General features: G+C 37.9%; 1 protein-coding gene across 3 annotated transcripts in view; it reads left to right on the top strand.

Moving 5' to 3' along the window:
• The window catches only part of ITSN1 (intersectin 1), a 102,503-nt gene that overhangs the window by 71,103 nt on the left and 12,253 nt on the right, over positions 1-19,147 (top strand). Inside the window, exons 25-28 of one of the 3 annotated variants that reach the window (XR_004842305.1) lie at positions 1,976-2,097; positions 5,185-5,302; positions 9,240-9,431; positions 9,750-9,938. Coding sequence is in view for 2 of the 3 variants with exons in the window: in XM_035896485.1 (XP_035752378.1) it covers positions 1,976-2,097; positions 5,185-5,302; positions 9,240-9,431; positions 9,750-9,751 (434 nt within the window). In the remaining variant the exon portion in view is untranslated. Of the gene's footprint in view, positions 1-1,975; positions 2,098-5,184; positions 5,303-9,239; positions 9,432-9,749; positions 11,781-19,147 lie in introns of those variants that run through there. The other 2 variants (XM_035896485.1, XM_035896486.1) reach the window with 2 other exon arrangements.

The raw sequence follows: 19,147 nt of genomic DNA on the forward strand, positions 1-19,147 counted from the left end.
TTCAAGGGAGTTGACTTTGTGGTTTCCTCTGCCTACAGCTGCCTTTTCAATGATTACTCCCTTTTTCTGCCTTACCAGCAGACTCCCCCCTCCTTTCCCAGCCTGTGGGTGATGTGTTGTTACTGAGCGCCTCTGCTGTTTCTCTTGGCCACAGGAAGTTTGGTGCTTGTTGACAGAGAGGGCCAAGTAGGATGGTGCCCAGCCCTGCATTACTTTCTTAGCATGGCTGCCCATGAGAAAGCTGGAGACCACTTCTGTGTACTTGCTCCCTTCAGCCTCAGTCCCTTTTGCTGTTGTTGCTCTGTTGACCACTAATCCCCCTCATGCTCACCACATTGCTTTCTGCTGCTTTATAAAGGGACAAACTTGACCTCAGGTGTGGCCTTTTTCTGTGTAGTCTTCCAGAGCCCATTTTTGAGGATAGACTAGATTGAAAATATGTACAAACAGTACATAATCATAAAAGAAAATAACCGATACAGATTTTTTTAATTAAGACTTTCAAATAACAGCTAAAATCTCAAGCAGTGTATTGACCTGTGATCAGGTAATTGCTGAGGTTTTAAATTAAGCTGACTTTCTTTGCAATGAAGCAGTTGAGACATGTCTGTGATCTTGTACTACTGGCTCTGCTGTGGGCTTGTTCTAGGATAGTCTTAGACCACAACCATAACCAGTCAAACTCAGTGCCCACATCAATTGTTTGATGGTCCCCAACTTTATTTGATGCATTGCCCATTAAGAACCTCCTTTGTCTTAAACACAGGGTCAGAATTTACTATTCCAGAAAAGGTTTTTCTTAAAAACAAAAAACAAATCCTGCCCCCCACCAACCCAACCCCTAGATCATTCTGTTAAGAAGAATACTTAAGTGATGAATGACTGTGTACTGGAATCCTGAAGTGGAGTTTTCAGCAGAAACAACACTACTTTTGTGCTGCTTTGGATGTCTGAGACCCTTTACAACTAAGTGAAGGCTAAAAAAAATTCCCCACAGATTCCCCTTAACTCATGACTACAAAGGGACTGTGTAAATGTAGCAGCCTAAAAGGTTTAGCTTATGAAAAGCTAAAAAGTTCTGAAATCTACCATCTTTTGTTTACAAAAGATTCCAAATTATCATAGTATTAAAAGTGTTCTCCATCACTGTAAACATGGTTTGATGACATGCTAAATTTGACTTAAAAGCTATCAGTAGGCCATCAAAATACCTACAGCTGCTTATAATTTCCTGTAAGTTCAAACTGGTTCAAAAAAATGGGTTAACCTTGCCAGACTTTGTGGTGACTAAGTTATCATCTGTCTTTCCATGACCACTGTAAGATGGAGTAAACTGCATTGTCTACTTTGGCTAATTTAATGGAGAGATAATTTTGAGCTCACAGTTACTTTGTGTCAGATTCGTGCTGGTAAGTGATCAAGTAAGGCACCAGTTTTATATTAATGTTCATGGAATAAAGATATCAATAAATCCTGTTACGTTTTGAAAGCATTCATATTTTTGTCTAGTTTGGTGGTGAAACATTTTCTGCAGGCCTTCATTAGTTTTCACCTTGGTTACTGCAACTTCTTCGTTTTGTGTCTTTAAATTCTTCATCAGCATGTATCTCCTCTTTTCAGGGAGCTTAGTCCAAACTGGCGCTACAAAAATGTGTTAATTGGAGAACAGTATTATGACTCTTGATTTTAAGAGCCATATAGCTCTAATGATGGTCATTATTCTTCTCTATTTGAAATATTTTTTATATCCTACCCATAGAGCTGCTGCACCTGTTTTACTCCTGTAGTGCTTTGAACTTCTGATCCATTTTATAATTAACAGATGTTTTCATGGAACTATATAAATACATAACAATTTTATGGAAAGAAATACAAAATAGATATACCGTGCCAGTGAAAATAGCAGAGTTAATATTGTATAGAATGTGTTCAGGTTTTTCCAAATTAACTTTTTTTTTTTCCCCTGCTTCAACAGAAATTGCCCAAGTTATTGCCTCTTACACAGCAACGGGTCCAGAACAGCTTACTCTTGCTCCTGGTCAGTTGATTCTTATCAGAAAGAAGAACCCAGGTGGCTGGTGGGAAGGAGAGCTCCAAGTTAGTTACTGGTTTTTTGAAATAAAATTCCATGTGAAAAAATCTGTAATTTTTTAATAGTTCAAAATGATGAATGCGTCAGTGATAAATAATTTTGAAAATGTTCTGCAATTAAGCATTTACAAATTAAATGGCTTTACAAAAATACACATACATTCCAATTCCTTAAACTTGAAATAACTTTGGAGGACAGCAGGAGGAAGCCATTGTGCCTCCTTGTAAATCAGGGATACCCATCTCACGAATCAGACCCAGCCTGCCTTCCACTCCCTTGTCAATCTTCCTGGAGGCCCTTCAGATATAAGAAAGGAGTGGATTTTAGGGCATGTTGTTTTGACTGCTTTTGAATCCTCCCAGTCTTGTGTCCAGTAGTCATCTTCGTGTGAGCAACAAGCCAGTTGTCATGTCAGGTGATTGGGAAACCCAGCCACGCAGCAGGAGTCTGTTGGGTTAGATGACAGGGTCTACTTGTATGTCCCACTTCAATAGTGACCATGCGTATCGCGTGCATTTAGATTAGCTGATACCTGTGGGCACTGTGAAAGTGGAAGAAATACTGGGGTACGCAGCCCTGAATGTCTTCCTAAAAAGCTTTCTGAATTGCTTCAGCCAAAAGTTTGGCTATTTCTTTTGTTGAAAGATTGAGAAGTATTTTACAGCGCTGTTTTTTGTAAGATGGCCAGCACTTTTTCAGGTTGCTTAATGAATGTAACAGTGTAGAGTACCAGTCTAATGGCTCCATCTCAGCAACAGCTCAGTTTAACATAAGGGAATGAAAAGAACGGTGTCTGTTGCAAGCATCAGATACAAGAGAGCTTTACTGTTGTATTAGACGATAATAGAATATTTTAACCAGGTTTTTTTTAGAATTTAACAATTTGGAAACTTTAATTCTCAATGGCTTTCAGTGGCAAAGCTTCAAAGCTTTTTTTTTTTCCCTCTCCAGTACCACTGAATGAGGTTTTGTTTGGTTTTATTTTTTTAACAGGGGATATTACATGAAAGAATGTAATTGATTTATTTTTGCAATGCAGATGCTGAAACTAACTCAAGTATTTTTTCCACATTGCTACCTGCCCTTTTTGCCTTTCCTGGTGATATTTTTTTATCTTTTGTGGAGAAATCATCTTCCAGGATTGCTTTGGTTTTTATTCTCACTAACCTTCACATTGTTGTTAACTTGTAGTTTTAAACAGCCTCACTTTAAATGTATTTTAAGATAGAAAATAAGCTTCACTGTGGAAGAGCTGTCACAATTACCACTTAGCAGCTAATCTGAGGTTTTTTAAAAAATTAATTTTTGGTTATGTAAATACTCATATGTAGCTTGGGATACCTTACTATCTTACAAATGGTTTTAAAAGTTGGTTCTTTTCTTCATTAGCAGTCCCCTAGCTATTCTTTTAATTCTCGTGTTCCAACAGTGCAATACTAGTTCTTGCTCCTTTGTTATGTGAGCACAAAGGCTAATGCAGCACTACGGTGAAATGGATTTTGATTAAAAGTAAAAGCAGCACCACCTCCCCCCGCAAAGTAGATAAATGATGACAAGATTTGGAGAAGGGCACCAATAGTAACTTTTCTTTATAAATTTAATTTCAAAGTGGCAGATTTTTTAGAAGTATATGTATAGTTCAGTTTCAGCCTCAAGTAAATTTTGATTATACTTGTCTTAGAGGCGGGAGTGAAGGTAAAATAAGGCAAATGTATTAAGCATCACATTGCTGGGTTTAATGCAGTCTTCCAGAATATCTTAAAATGAATGATCTAGACAAGCTGTAGATCAAGTGCTTTTTTTTTCAGTAAAGAGAGGGAAGGATGTAGTGAAAGAATAGTATATGTTAGATGATATTATTTTTCCCCACTAAAATTAACATCTATTTTTGTTTTAAAGACAAAATTCTACATGTCAAAAGTTCCAACCTTATTCTAACAACACAAAAAGAGAATAAATAGTTAAAGTAATTCTTAACATAGATTAAATAGATTTAGAAGCTGAAATTTGATTCAAAGTTTAGCGTAACCTTTCTTACAGTAAGGATTTTTCTTCTGATGTGGTTTCTGTCAAATTCCTGTCCTGCTTCAGTGACACAAGCTTTGTCACACTGGATCGGACCTGCAGTTCGTCTGTCCCAATATCCTGTCTCTGACAGTGACTGATTGCAGCTGCATTACAAGCTGTAGAGCGGTGCTGTAGGCCAGGTGTATGGTAACCTGCTGCTCTCTCAGCACACACACACGGACCACACACACACTAATACATGTGCACACCACGTTTTCTGATGTCCTCTAATTAGATAGGCATGAGAACATCTAGTGGACTTTCCAAAACCTTAACATCTGTTAATTAGGATCATTTGGACAGTGTCTGTCCATATGTATTTGTAGTTGCCAAAACTTAATTTTTGCTTGGTTGGAATCTGGCTTTGGGATTTTGTGTTTGAATCCAAACTTTACCCATTTTTTCTTGTTGTAATGTTTTGCTGTTGTTCTAGCACTTTGTTAATGTGACATATGTTTATACTCTGTCTGTTGTTTGGGCAGGAGAGACTATTAAAAAGTTTAGATACTGTTTCCTTAAAAGAAAAGAGTTAATTGGGTTTCTTAATCTCTGCTTAAACTATCACAGTCCTAGGTATGTATTTAAATGCAATTCTTTGCATAACAAAAAAGCATTTAAATGCTGCCACTCATTAATGCAATAGCTAGCTTAATATTCTAGAGTTATGGTTTAAACAGAATCAGGATAAATCTTTCAGAATAATCAGAGTTGTAGTATTAATTATAAAGCACACAAAGTAGGAACACTGTTAAGTGAAAAATCACTCAGATTAGTAGTAAATAACTACTGTTTATATATATATTATAAAATGGCATTTATATATTATGAAAGCTTACTTCACGTGATAAAATATCCCAGTATTAATCTATTGCTATGAAAATAGCTGACTTTTTCCTTATAAAATGCATTTTTATTTTTCTAAAATAGTCAGTATGACTGCAAGCAGTTAAAATATTGACTGAATTACCTTGTCTAAGGATCTATTGATGTGCTTAATCCTCTTAAAAGAATTGTTTTTTTACTAGGCACGAGGGAAAAAACGGCAGATAGGATGGTTCCCTGCTAATTATGTAAAACTTCTGAGCCCTGGTACCAGTAAAACTACACCAACCGAGCTACCTAAATCAACAGCATTACCTTCAGGTAAGCAGTGTGGTTGCATTAACAAAGTTGCTTTTGTAATGTGTGTCACTTACAGTAGGACTTCTAAAAATAATTATGGACATTCAGTAGGATATTTAATATCTGTTCTACTAATCACTTTAGTTAAACTCTTCATTTTAATTTTTCTTTTACATGAGAAAAACATACAATTGGTCAGCGTATTTATTGTGGTGGTCCCTCAGGTATGAACTGCTGAGTGCTAAAAAGCCATCTGTGGCATTACGCCTCAAAGAGTAAAACATTCAAATTATCAGTCCTATTTGTTTGCACTAATTGTAGTAAAGGAGTTTTTAAAGGTTCAGGATGGTCCATGGGCTTAGCAGTTGAGGCACCTCTCATTCAGAACCTTTTATTTTTCTGAAGGTGAAACGTGAGAAGACCACACAAATGAAGATGTAGCTTTTTGTCCCATATAGCTACTTATTTTAAAGTTTATGAAAGGATACAAGAGTGATAGACCATTATATTTTTAAAGCTATTTGTTACAGCTTCACCACAGGGAATATCAAACAGTCCTGTCAGTCTACTGCAAGGTATAAAGCCAGGCAGAAGACTGAGTACAAAAAGTTCATTCCTTGTGACTGTTTCATTCTTGAACCATTTGGGGCTTGTGAGTTGGTATAGTACTAAGTAAAGAGGATTCTTGTCAATCAAAACCATGTCAAATGGATGTATTTTCTTCCATAGGCCACCCAAAAGACTTGACATGGTTGTCTGTCATCTGTTTGGATTTAGTTGGGGGTGGCAGGGAGCAACAGCTTGCTGCTTCCCCAGGCCGTTTCTTGACTTTTTCATTAAAATTAAATAAATGTTTCTAAATGAAAAATGGTAGTGAGCCTAATTTTCTCCTTTAAATATGCATGAAGAGTCATCATGCAGTTTATGGAACTAGAATAAAATAGTGAGGCATTATTTTGTTGTGTCATTGGTATAAATAAAAGTACCATATCAGAGAAGGCAAATATTATAAATGGTGCTAACTGGCTCCCTTGATGGTAGTCATAAAGATGCAGAAAATCAGACTTCTGTAAAGACTCATGAGTTTGGGTCCTGGAGTTAAAATGATAACTTAGTGTTGAGACACGTTTTTTTGCAAGGCAATATGATAGGATGTTTTTTGGTTTTTTAATTATTTCATGTTTGACAGCCTGAGACTTTTCACACTTGGTAATAAAACTTTTACATACTCTTTCTAGCACTTTTTTCATTCCTTACAGAACATCAAAATCTTAATGGCATTCATTTTTATCAAATTCAACGTCGTTACCAACCTTTCATTTTGGAGGGTGAGAAGTAGAATCTTGTCCTTCCATTATGATAGATGGCCTCACTGACTCTGTGGTTAATGTAAGAGGTTAAGAGGTGAATGCTTGAAAAGCATCTTCATAGTGCAAGTATGTTGGGGTGGGGAGGAGATTACTATAGCAAAAGACACGGAAAGTCTGAAAAAAACCCATCTACAAGGTAGTCCATTATGAAGGGTCTGTGAGAGTGCCATTACTTGTCTTTTGAAGGTAGGGGATCCATCAGAAACTATCATCAGAGCCTCTGTTTCTTTTGTCATTTTGTTCTGATGTATATGCACTCCATCTGCCATACTGTAATGCAAACTGCATGACTTTAAAAACTTTTTTTTTTTTTTAATTCTGTTGCATGGGCACTTCTGCTTTACACTTTGAGGTTTTCTTAATTTCTGACTGCTTTGTATGTGTTCCTTCTAAACTTGCGTCATGAACATGTCCTTCCTGGTGCTGAGAAATGAGAACAACTGTTACCACTACTTGGAGCTAGTCAGGAGTAAGGCGATTCACCATATAGGAATAGTGGGAAATGTGTTTCAACCATTCTGCTTGTTTAAAGAAAGACAACATTATAGATTGTACTGATCGTGAGTGTTGCGTAAGAACCTGGATTCCCTCTGCCATTGCAGCAGGGCTGGTATTAATCAATGGACAATCTTTCTAAAAAGGAAACAAATGGCTGAAAAGCACTGGAGCTCAGACAAGGTAGGCTATAGCTTGCTTTTGTAGTTAGCAATGGCTTCTGGAGTTCAAAATAAGTGAAGAACCTTCTTGCTGGGCCTACTAGAAGACCTTCCTATATAGGACTGAGGTATATTCTAATTTTGTGACCAAGTGTAACTAAGATCAAGATGAGGTCACTGCTTCAGGTTCAACTGAGGAGCCCTATCTCTTCAAGAATTCTCTTAAATTACCCCCCCCTCCCTCCCCCGCAAGTTTAAGATGATTCTTGGGATCCCATTTAGATATTCTGATGACACTACTGGACAGCACCAAAATTCATGAAGTTCTTTGAAGTAGAAGAGAATTATCTGAATGAAAAATTCTTGAAAGAAATTAACTCTAGAATGGGTTACGAATCTGTTAATGTGCATATTGTATTCAGGTATGGTCTAGCTTAATTTTTTTTCATTCTTCAAGTTAGTAATAACCTGCAAACCTGTAACAAGAGTACTGTAAAACAGATTGAGAGGCCTTTAAAGTGAAATGTGAACAAAACTGCAGTGGGAGTACAGCATAATATACATTTCTTTAGAAATGCTGGTTTATCTCCAGTATACCAGGAAAATAATTTCTATTCTATTTATTTCTATTTATTTATTAAAGTTTCTTTCCTTTTGTAAGTAACAAAGCTAAATATTGAGATATATAGAGAGGTCTTGTTAAATGTGGAGTTTATTTGATTATGATGTTTGTGAACAGGCGCAAAGTATTAACTAAAAGGAGTTGAATAATTTCTGAAGTACAAATTCCAAAAAGACAGAGGAGCTATTTGAAAAATTTGAATATGTTGCTAGCTGAGCACAAGAATGAAAATACAAGGAAATTTTAGGCTGAGTATGATAGAGAGAACCTGACAGCAAGGCTAATTAGATAGAAAACTTTTGTCTTAAGGCAAAATACTAGAAGCCCTGTGACTTGGCATATAGAAAACATCAGAGAAATTATGTATCTAAACAAACAGTCCTGCTGCTTTAGCGAATTAAGAAAACTGCTCTATTATAATTGATCAGAAACTCCTGTGTCCTAAGAACCAGTCAGATTTGATGAGTTTCACAGTAAGGAAATAGAAAATAGGCTGCTGGAAGCAGTCCTGTGGTGCCAGAAGGGCAGCCTAAATGACCTACGATGCTTTTTATTTTTTTCAACCTTTCCAAGATCTTTGTATTCCTAATGCCTTAGTGGTAGTACAAGGATACCACCATAGGATTTCTCTTGAATTACAGAGCTCTGTTGAGCCTTTCTGGTGCTAATTAGAAGAGGGTGCCTTTTTCACGCTTCAGGTAGTGGAACTTAAGTTTCCAAGATTTTCTGTCCATTGATCAGTTCTGTTTGGAAAGGATACTTTTCAGAACAGGTTGGCGAGGGTGCAAAATGGTATTTTGATAAATGTACAACAAATCTGGTGCTTTTGTGGGCACAAAATACATATATAAAGTGAAAAAGAAGTGTCAGTAGAAAGCTAACATCCTTGGAGTTTTCGACGACTTGCTAAAATGTAAAATATTCCCAGTCTTCCCCTACGGTTTGAGCACTTCGAAACAAAAATACCTTGGGTACAGTTCCAGGTAGGTTACGCTGTTCTCAGTTTGCACTGCTGTGCTCTGCCCTCCCTAGTGTGGTCCTGACCCCTCAGTAAGCTGACTGAGAGAGCAATGCTGCTAGGAAACTCTTGGTTTTTTTAAATCACCTTGAGCCAATTTGTTGAGGTCTCAGCTAAGTGCCAGTTTCAGGGGCACAGGAGAGAGTGGCAGGACTGCAGCAGGACAGGTTCAGATCAGTGTAGTGACTTGGAACTATGCTGTGACCTCTGTAACGTTCGTAGTTGGTTTATGCATAGAGTATGTTTTGCTGAAACTTTCCCAGTGCGACAGACCTCTTCCTTTATCTTACAGTGTGCCAAGTAATTGGCATGTATGACTACACTGCACAGAATGACGATGAGCTAGCATTCAATAAAGGCCAGATTATAAACGTCCTTAACAAGGAAGACCCAGACTGGTGGAAAGGGGAGGTGAATGGACAAGTGGGTCTCTTTCCATCCAACTATGTGAAGCTGACAACAGACATGGACCCAAGCCAGCAATGTAAGTGACCCTCTCTGCTGCCGTGCTGTGATTATTTGTGTAGTACTTTAAGATGAAACATGCAGCATTGCTGTGATTCTGCTGTGGTTTGCAGAACTCAAAGCTTCACCACTGCTGCACTTGTCAAAGTCTCTTTGAAGACCTTCTGTAATGCAAACCTTATTTTATGTTTGTTTTATTTTTAGTTCCCATCCCCTTTGTAGCATGTTACCCTTTATCATTTTTGCACCATGCTGTTTACATGCCTGACTCATTTTCCTAGCTTGAATTTGCTCATTGTTTTGTTTTGCTTATGTGTTGTTTTCCTCCTTTTTCTAGGAATCATATGTTGTCCATCCCCCACTCAGGCTTGAAAGTCCTCAAAGAGACCCACTATCCCATATCACTGCCCAGAGGGATGATGGGAGATGCAGCCTTGATCATGTGGCTTCCAGCATGATCACCTACTGCCTTCTGAGTAGAAGAACACACTGCAGAGCAGTTTACCTCATTTTACATTAGTTGCATGTAATCGCAATGTTTGAGTTAATTACCTACAGATATAGACGCAAAATTGAAATGAAACAAAAAAAAAAACACACAAAAAAATCAGAGGATAGTGGGTCCTTTTGTGGCTTTCATAGTTACCAAACTAATTTTTCCACCTTTGCACAGGTGCTTTCAGTAGTTTTAAAATTATTTTAAAATATGTATTTTAGCCTTTTAAAGGAAAAGCATAACTTAAATTTCTTCATTGCAATTTTGTTTGTGCAAAAAGACCCACTATCAAGGAATGCTGCATGTGCTATTAAAATTGTTCCAAATGTCCATAAATTTGAGATTTTATGTATATTTCTTTTTTATTGTTCACTTGTCCAGTGTTGTCAATATGTCTTCCTTTTTTTTTTTTTTTTTTTTTTTTTTTAATTACAAAAGAACAGAAGGAGTTAAATCAGTTTAAGGAACTTTAAATGTGCCCAATTACAGATGAGGTATTTTGTTGTAGTTATTGTACTGTATGTATCAGGTGTTTCTTGTTGAGTGTGTAATACATTGTGAAGAGAAGAAATTAACTTCCTTCCAATGCAAGAGATATTAACCTTGCATAATGTTGTTATCCCAGTTATGTTCATTTTATTTTGCACATTACTTGTAGCTGCATACAGTTAGAAAACACTCTGGTTTGTGTTTGTCTCAGATGTTTCCTTTTTTGCATTTTCATACCAGAAATCAATAGAATGCTACATTCATGTGGGATTTGAGAATTAACTTCTTCATTTTCATCTTGGTTACATGAAGTTTGATTTCTCATTTTTACGTTCTTATGACTATGGAACAACACATTTCGAACAAGTAATTTTCCTGACAAGAAAGAATGTATAGAAATATCTCCCTGCAATTAATTTCCAATGTTTACATTTTTTTAAACTAGACTGTGGAATTTATACAAATTAATATTAAATGGAGCTTACAGTCAAGTTGATGTAGTAGATGTGCTGTAGCTAAACCATGTTTGTCTTTCCAGCATTAGTTACAAGCTCTTGATGAAATGCCTGGTGCTGTCAGTGCAGAAACCCTCTCTTCCCAATGCCTCAAGCACAATATAGCCGTTCTACTAATTACTTTACCATTTAGTTATGTTCTGGTTTATGTATTTCATTTATTTCTAAATTTCATGCTGGCAGTGTTGCAGCATTTCTAATCCTACGCCATCTCCCTCCTTCTGACCCGTCATGCGGTGCAAAGAACAAGTGAAGCTCCTTATTCAATTGCACTTCAGTATTTCATCAATATGAATGTAAATTATATAAATATATAAAAACCTGCAGCTTTAACAACTGTAATACAGCCTTTAAAATTAGTTACATGTATAGATAATTAAATTCTTCATACAAAAGATAGACTAAAATGTGTTTGTTGTCTTGTTGCTGTGTACACACAGAATTCACCAAGTGGCATTAGTGCATGTAATGAATTTGCCACCAGAATAGCCTGAAGGCCACCTGTTTAATTTCAGAATGACACTGGTCTTGTTTCTTTGAATTTTATTTCAATATAATAATCACGCTCAACCTGAGTAATCTGCAACCTTTTGCACCTTTCTTTATTCAATGCTTTCTACGTGTTACAAATCAGTTGATATTTTTTGACACTCTACTGGTAGAGGAATTAAGAATACCTTGTTGTTTTACTATGGGTTTACATTGACTTAGGCTCTGTGTTTTATGCCAGAAGCTCTAGTCTTAAAACATGCACAATTGCACAGATCTTCTTCCTTGCTAGGATAGTATTTAACATGCACAAATTTTTCATTTACCTCTGTGCCATTAAAAAAAAAAAGAAAGTTTTCTTCACCATAGCCACTTGCTGAAAAATATGCTGCCTGGTATGACAGAAATTGAAGAGAACTTAATACTTGTAATTTTCAGTGCCCATTGTTTTGCTTACTGAGAATGATGTAGCCAGATTTTACTCCGCTATTTCAATATTTTGTGCATTAAAATGTTATTTTAATGAAAGGCTATTTCTATTTTCCCATAATGAGCTGTTGTGTTGAAAGATTTATAACTCGACTAAAAGCATTTGTCCTAAGGGACTTTTTGTTTTTTATGACTTCAGGCCAGAAACATACTTTCTCTACATATTGAAATATTGGCAGTACTTTGGACAGAGGGGATTCAGATGCTGCTTTTTCTTTTTTTTTTTTTTTTTTTTCTTTCCCCCCCACTAATTCAAGTGAGAAGAAAAATAAAGCTATTATAATAATCTGCAAGCTACATGTTTCCTAACATGCTTCTTACATGTGCTGAGAGTGATGGCTCATAAAAGATTCTCAAAAGCACAGCTCTCTAAAGGTTCCCAGGGTCAGTTTTCCAATGAAGTGAAAAGAACAGCCTGAAGTTGTCCCTCTGTAGTCACGCACACACAGACACACAGAGGTGTGTGTTGTGCCAGGAGTCCTCAGACAGAAGAGTGCTGTGTGTAACTCAGCAGAGCAATACCTTTATCAATCAGTCTATTGTTGAGAATAGTTAACTTGCAAAAACCTCAACGCACATTTGAAATGTCCTAGACAAAGACACTCAAACCATTGTGGCTTATATCAACATGCATTGTTGAAATACCTATAATGTTTATTTACTCAATTATTAAAGTTCTTTAGTGTACTACTCTAGCTTGGCATGGTAGTGTTTAATCTTCCTCATCATCAGTTATTCCCTTGAGTAGCAGGGAGCAAGATATTGCACTTGTTCTTTCCTACCTATCTGGATTTTTGTTTGTACATACATAATATATATGAGAAAGGGAGTATGAAAGCAATTCTCTAATAAAGAAAACGGATTATTTCTATGAAAAAAAGAGTTTTTTCAGGGTTGTGTCTCAATCCAGTTTTGACCCTCTCTCCTCCTTCCTGGTTCATCTGAGAAGATAATTTAACCTGCTCAGGCACACGGTCCCCTCCCAAAGCCACAGATCCGGACTGCAGCAAGCAAACCTATTTCCAAAAAAAGTTTGCCTCCTGTGATGGAAATGTGCCCACACTCTTGTTTCTTTGATCCTTGAATTTGTGGCTGCAAAGCCAACAAGCACTAGTCCCTGTCAAGGCTGAAACAAGATTTTCATAGACAAAGCTTAAGAAACCATTCAGACAATTTTGGATTCTATTTGTATTTTAAGTCAACAGTAAGAAAAAAGGACAGTCTCACTGCTGCCTTGTCAGTTGAATGCATTCTTTATATTAATCTTCATTTGTCCCTTGGCACAGGAGCTCAGGAAAAGGAGCTGTCACTTGAGGGATGTAGAGGAGACTGGATTTAGAGACCACTCCAAGCGGTGGTGGGATTTTTTTGTTTACAGTTTTTCTCTTTTCCTTGAGAAGAATTTCCTCTGTATTCAGCTGCTGAGGAAGAATTTCCAGGAATGTTCTTTCAGGGAATTTGTTAATAGCAATTTTTGTGCTTTAAATCTATCCAAGACAACTCAGAGTCTAAGATGCATGTTTATCAAGAGTGCTTTGTTTTATATTCAGAATCAGTTTTATTTAAATCTCAGTTCTTTTGGAGCTTCAGTGGCGTCTCTTTCAGTCCCCGTGAGCTCACTCAACACATTTTAAAATGGCCTATTACCATAACCTTCCCACAAGGCAGCAAAATAACTGCATGTTCTGGTTTTGTTCTCTGGTTTTAAAGCAGTTCTTTTTAGTTCTTCGTGATTATTGACTCCAGCTATTTAACTTCTTGTTATTTAACTTCTTGTTAAATAGCTCCTCACATGTAGTCGTCTTCTGATTGCAATAAATAGCTTATTTTTAACTTTTTATTTTTTAGACAACTTGAGTAAGTCCAGGGACAATATAGCTCAAATATTATTTAATGAGTTGAATTGCAAGCTAAATGCACGCACACAGACAACTGGATAACAAGCTGCTGCTTAGCTAAATAGAGAGTGCTAAGGTGACCTTTTGATTCCAAACCCATGAAAGAATGTTTTCAGAAGGTTGTCCTGGATGCAGTTAAAAACGTGAATTATTTTCCCGAAGACTTAATTTCCCGCATGTAGACTTCATGGGCTTTTGTACTTGTTGTTTGGTCGCTTGCAAAAGAGTACTTTACCCTGAATAAGGCTTCGTTTTGAGTTATTGGCCACATGAGGAGAAATCGTGAGAGTTATCTTAACTGTCTGGCGTAACCTAGTAACGTTAATCGTAGGTGTAAACACAATTCTGATATACGCAACAGATTTCTATAGCAAGTTTCAGAGCTGTTTCCTTCCCCTTCCGCTTTCCATACAACTTAATTTGGAAACATCTTTTAAAAAAACCCCAAAACCCAAGAACTACCCCTGTAGTGTTCCTCCCCAGCACAAAAATCCCGACTGCAATGTCTGCATAGAGCTGGACACTAATTTGAATCAAACCTGTAGCTCTTCTTCTGTAAGCCTTATTAATCCTGTGGAGCAACACACAATAAGAAGTCAAATTTTAGAACAAGTTCAATCTTGTGGAATAATTTTATTTAAGTATTTCATGGAAAAGGTAGCTGTTAGTGTCTATAGGCGGAAAGTTGTTTATACTCGAGGTAGCTGTCCTATGGCAGGCGGGCACAGAGCTTTTAGCAGGTGTTGGATTCCCCGTGGCCTGGTGGTGCTCCGTGATCACAGGCTTTGGCTCCATTTTCTAGCACAGGTTTCTCATTCGTTTCGTCGTGCCCTGCCTGCCTCGTTGAGCCTGAGCCCTTGGCAGCAGCTGGCCCAAGCAGCAAGGTGGCAGCTCTGTGCCTACGTGCCATACAGTTCCCCACTTCAGCATTTGGTCTGTCCAGGTACCCGTTTGTACCCACCAAGTGCTGACCTGGTGCTGCCGGCTGAGCTGATACCCACCAGCATACAGCTGTGAACTGGTGCCAGCGTGAGCAGGGTGCTGGTCTGAACTGGCCTCAAATCAGCGTCACAGATAAAGGTTTTCTGTGCCCTGGCCGAGATGGCTGAAACCAGATTCATGTTTTCTCCATTGCACTCATGCTGCCAAGTGCGGTTTTCTCTGCTAAATTGTTTCGTATGTCGGAGTAATTCTGGATCCAAATGAGTGTTAAAATAAACCTGGTTTGATTCCTTCACTTTAAGTCTTTTTGGGGAGGGGAGGAAGACCTGAAGCCAGAAAAGATGATGGCTGGAGGTCTGCCCAAGAAAAGTAGAAAAAAAAAAAAGAAAGTATTTTAACTTTTAGAATACTACATTTAGTTACCATGTTTCTGACTCCGAGTGAACTGTCTATACAGCATCTTTAGTTTTGCTGAAGACAATGTCAAATTGGACTGTGCAGTTCCTTCAGCTTGGGTCTGTGGCTGATGCTCTTGACTGTTTGCTGCTACTGTACAGTGAGTGGTGAGGGGCTCAAGATAGGTCCTGGGTCATAATTCAGAGATGAGGGTTACCTGATGCAGTATAAACAAGTTCAGCAATCAGTTAACTCAGCCAATTTAAATTTTTAGATGCATCCATGCCCTCACAGGTAGGATTTTATTCGCCCCAAGCAGATTCTGGAAAGGGACTGGTAGACACGTTCTGGTTTTTTCTGAAAGGATCTAGTAGGTTTCCTTCCCAACTGTCTTACCTTTCTTCTTTGCCTCCTTCCCTTGATTGAATACTAGAATGTTACTTTTCATCGAAGCTAAGGTAACTGAAAATGCTGCAGAAAGATTTTGCTATTGCAACATGAAGATGATGGAAGTGTCTCAGAAATGTACATTGTTGAGGACTACAAACTTTGCCTTTAACACTCGGGCATGTTCTAGAATTAAAAAAAAAAATAAGGAAAATTGAAAATGTTACAGAAGATCCTTGAGCCTATTGCTTGGCCAGTGTGGATTGGCAGTGGCGGTTCCTCCACCTGATAGTAACTGACTGGTGTGAACAGGAGGAGGAGGCACATGTGTTGGTGGCGACTGGTCTTGGCAAAAGCAAAGTAATGCTTAATATTTTGCAAGGGGGACTTTCGAGACTTGTCTCTAGGTCCTACTTCCATCCATCATAGAGGCAAACGCTCTGCTCTAACAACAGATGGACATACTAGTCCAGCTGAGAAGTTCTAAGCCTACTGAAATGGTTGAAAATAGCTGTGAAACGGGATTTTGCATCGCAGAAGCTTGAGATGGCGAGATCTGTTTGATCACCAGACTCTGTGCTGTCGTCAGCAAAAGCTTGAGGTAGTCTCTCAGGGGAGGGTCCGTCCTGCCACATATTCATGGGAAATTGGTGGTTGCATCTGAAGCTAGTTGACAAGAAGACTGAATGGTGAAATGGTGTAATTTGAGTGAAGGAACACTATCGTGGTGCCAGGAGTGCTATTGCTCCCCACTTAAGGTTTTGGAGGAAAACTGTGACTTATTTTTTACTGCTTCTGCTTCTCTATAATAGAACAGGTTCCTGTCTACTGTGATTTTGTCATTACGGACTAGGCCAGCATGAGGCTTACAGTGAAATCCGACAGTTACGTTGTTTAGAAAATCTCCCTAAATTAGAAGAAATCAGAAATTGTGCCCACGTACGTAGATCAGTGAGTTCCACAGCAGAACCTTCCTCCTGAAAAAGCAGCATCTCTTGCGCATGGCTTTCAAGCTTAGCGGTTAGCTTGTAAGACCCAGATTTTCAGGCCTGACTTTGTAAGGAAAAGGAACAACAAGTTTACTTCTTAGAGTGATATTTGAAATTATTTTCTACGTTTCTAGAATCCCTTAGTCTTACAGGCCCTACGGAGGTAGGAGGTCAAAGCACGGATTTCTAGGATTTCTAGCTACAGCGTTTGTATGTTGGTTCTGTAAGTCCAGAGAGAGGAACCAGTCTGGTGAGTGTGTGCGAATGCCTCTGCTTGTGGTCGTACTGGTTATTCGGTTAAAAAGGGCAGAAATTTGCATATTCACCGTGCTGTGAACATATGGAGTTAGCTGTTATAATTCCCCCATTCTTTTCTGAGTTTACTAGATTGTAGCTGAGGATTCAAGTTTGGTACCGCCCCAGTGGGACCCAGCACTACTTTCTCAGAGCAGGAGAGAAAACATGAAAGCATGAGTCCCTCGATAAGGGGGACAAAAGCCAAAAAGACAAAAGCCAGTGCCTGATTCTAAGTACCCGAACGGCTGCGTGCATGAGGGACTATCCGTGTGCTTTACATTAGAAACATTAACCAATTCCATGCTGAGGTAAGGTCCTGTACTTTATCCACGGCAGAGCTTTCCCATCTGTCGGTGGAGATGTCTGATATCAAGGGCTCTTTCTAGCCCCTCACAGGAGTCTCTCTTAGTGAGTTGAATTCATGAATGATATTATTACAGCTGCAAGTGGAATTTGGATGTTCATAAAAGTACTTTGCACAGTACTTTGGCATCCATGAAAAACTAGCTAGAGCCCTGTGACCTGACATTTCCCCTTGGAAAAGAACCCAGTTCTTTGGTGTTTTTAATACAAAGACAAGAAAAATCTTAGTGCTTGTGCACCTCATGAAGAAAATCCCTTATCAGCAAAGTTTCTCCTGCATGTTCTGCTCAGATTGAAGCAAGCTGTTTTCCTAAATATTTAGTGTTCAAAAGTAGCCCATATGTTGAAATTCAGAGGAGTCCATTTACGTCCCAGTTGGCTGGCTGTCAAGCTGGCTGCTAAAATATATTATGATTCAAAATGCTAAATGCTTTCTCTAAAAGGTTGGTGGTTGGAAACCACCCTTCAAACCAAGGTCATCGGCATCTTTCAACAGTAAACTTCCCCAGTCTCTAGAGAAAAATAATCAAACACTTGTTCACTTTTAATGAAGCCGACAGTTCATGGGGAGAACTGGTTCTGTTTATTAGACCTCTGATTTACATGATAACTAAGAAAATGCTCTGAAAGCAGCCATTTATTAAACAGAAATGAAATTTTGGCTTTTGAAATGTGCCTAGTGCTTTGATTATTTTGGCATAACATCGATAGTTCTCAAAATCTACCTTTTATTTCAAGCAAAATTTCAGTTGCATCTTCTAAAGGACTGCAATGTACTGTATCTCAAAGGAGCATTATCAATATGCTTATGCTTCCAGTCAGATCTGTTCTCAGCTGCTTAATCATAGAGGAAACTACCTGGACTGTCTGTATCTACATTTATTTTTTGTTGTTGTTTTTAAGTCAGGAATACAGACTAGTTGAAGCAGCAGTTGAGGATAACCCATGAAAAATTTAATAGTGCTACGTATGGACCTTGCTAGTGGCATAGTGCAGAATCAGCTCCTGAATTACATTCAGGAAGCTAAAAATGAAGTAAATACTATCTATATATTAACTCTATGTGCAAAGAACCGAGAGAATTGTCCGCAGTGTGATGTGATTAGGAGCATTTGAGAACATCTGGTCTAAAAATCCCTGTCAGATCTCAGTAGGTTGGTGTCGTTGTTGATGCTTGTGAACAATGTAAAAGAAAGCCTTGACCATTTTAACCCCACAAAGGTCTCCTTGAATATTTTTCTGCCAGAACTTTTTCCACAAGGAAAGTCTGTTTCTAGGGGGAATATAGTGAATTTGCCCAGACTTCACTGAGTATTGGTATTCTGGGAAAGAATTAAGAATTGTGATTGTGCAGAAATAGTTGTAAATAATGCATTTTTAAAGCAAAATGTTTTCGACCTGTTTGAAAACACCTTTGCTTTCTGAAATGCATTTCATTGTATGCAGAAAAGTAGTAAAAGTAGTGTTAAAAGCGAAACTGGAAGAAAACATTCTGCTCGACAGTCTCAGAAGAATTTAATTAAACTCAGCTGAAAAAATACTGGCATACAGAAAAAGATTTTCATTAAAAGTTCTGCTCTAATTCTGAGTAGTAAATAAAATTTTAGATTCTAGAATTCATACAAAAATTCTAGCATCTACACAGGGTAAACACAAGGGTGGTGGTTTGCAAAAATTAAAGGACAAAACTGATGGAAGATGAGTTCTTAGTTACAAACTTCACACACTTTTAAAGATAAAGGAGAACAATAATAAACCCCTTTGGCTTGGCCTATAAAGTAGTGAAATCTGTGGAGCCATCTCCACTGACCTTCATGTGCCCTGGCTGACGTCCTTCAAAAATTTAGAAGCAATTTTTAATTGAAGTGTGAAGAAGTAAATAAGCTCTGCAGGACCTTCTTGTTTTGGATGACTACTTTGACTAGAAGGATAAAGGCTAACCTTGAATTTAGAGTATAAGCAAGCTGAAATTCCCAAGTGTCCAT

The sequence above is a fragment of the Egretta garzetta genome, unplaced genomic scaffold (genome assembly GCF_000687185.1).
Source record: "Egretta garzetta isolate BGI_Z169 unplaced genomic scaffold, ASM68718v1 scaffold45, whole genome shotgun sequence".
Classification (NCBI taxonomy): Eukaryota; Metazoa; Chordata; class Aves; order Pelecaniformes; family Ardeidae; genus Egretta; species Egretta garzetta.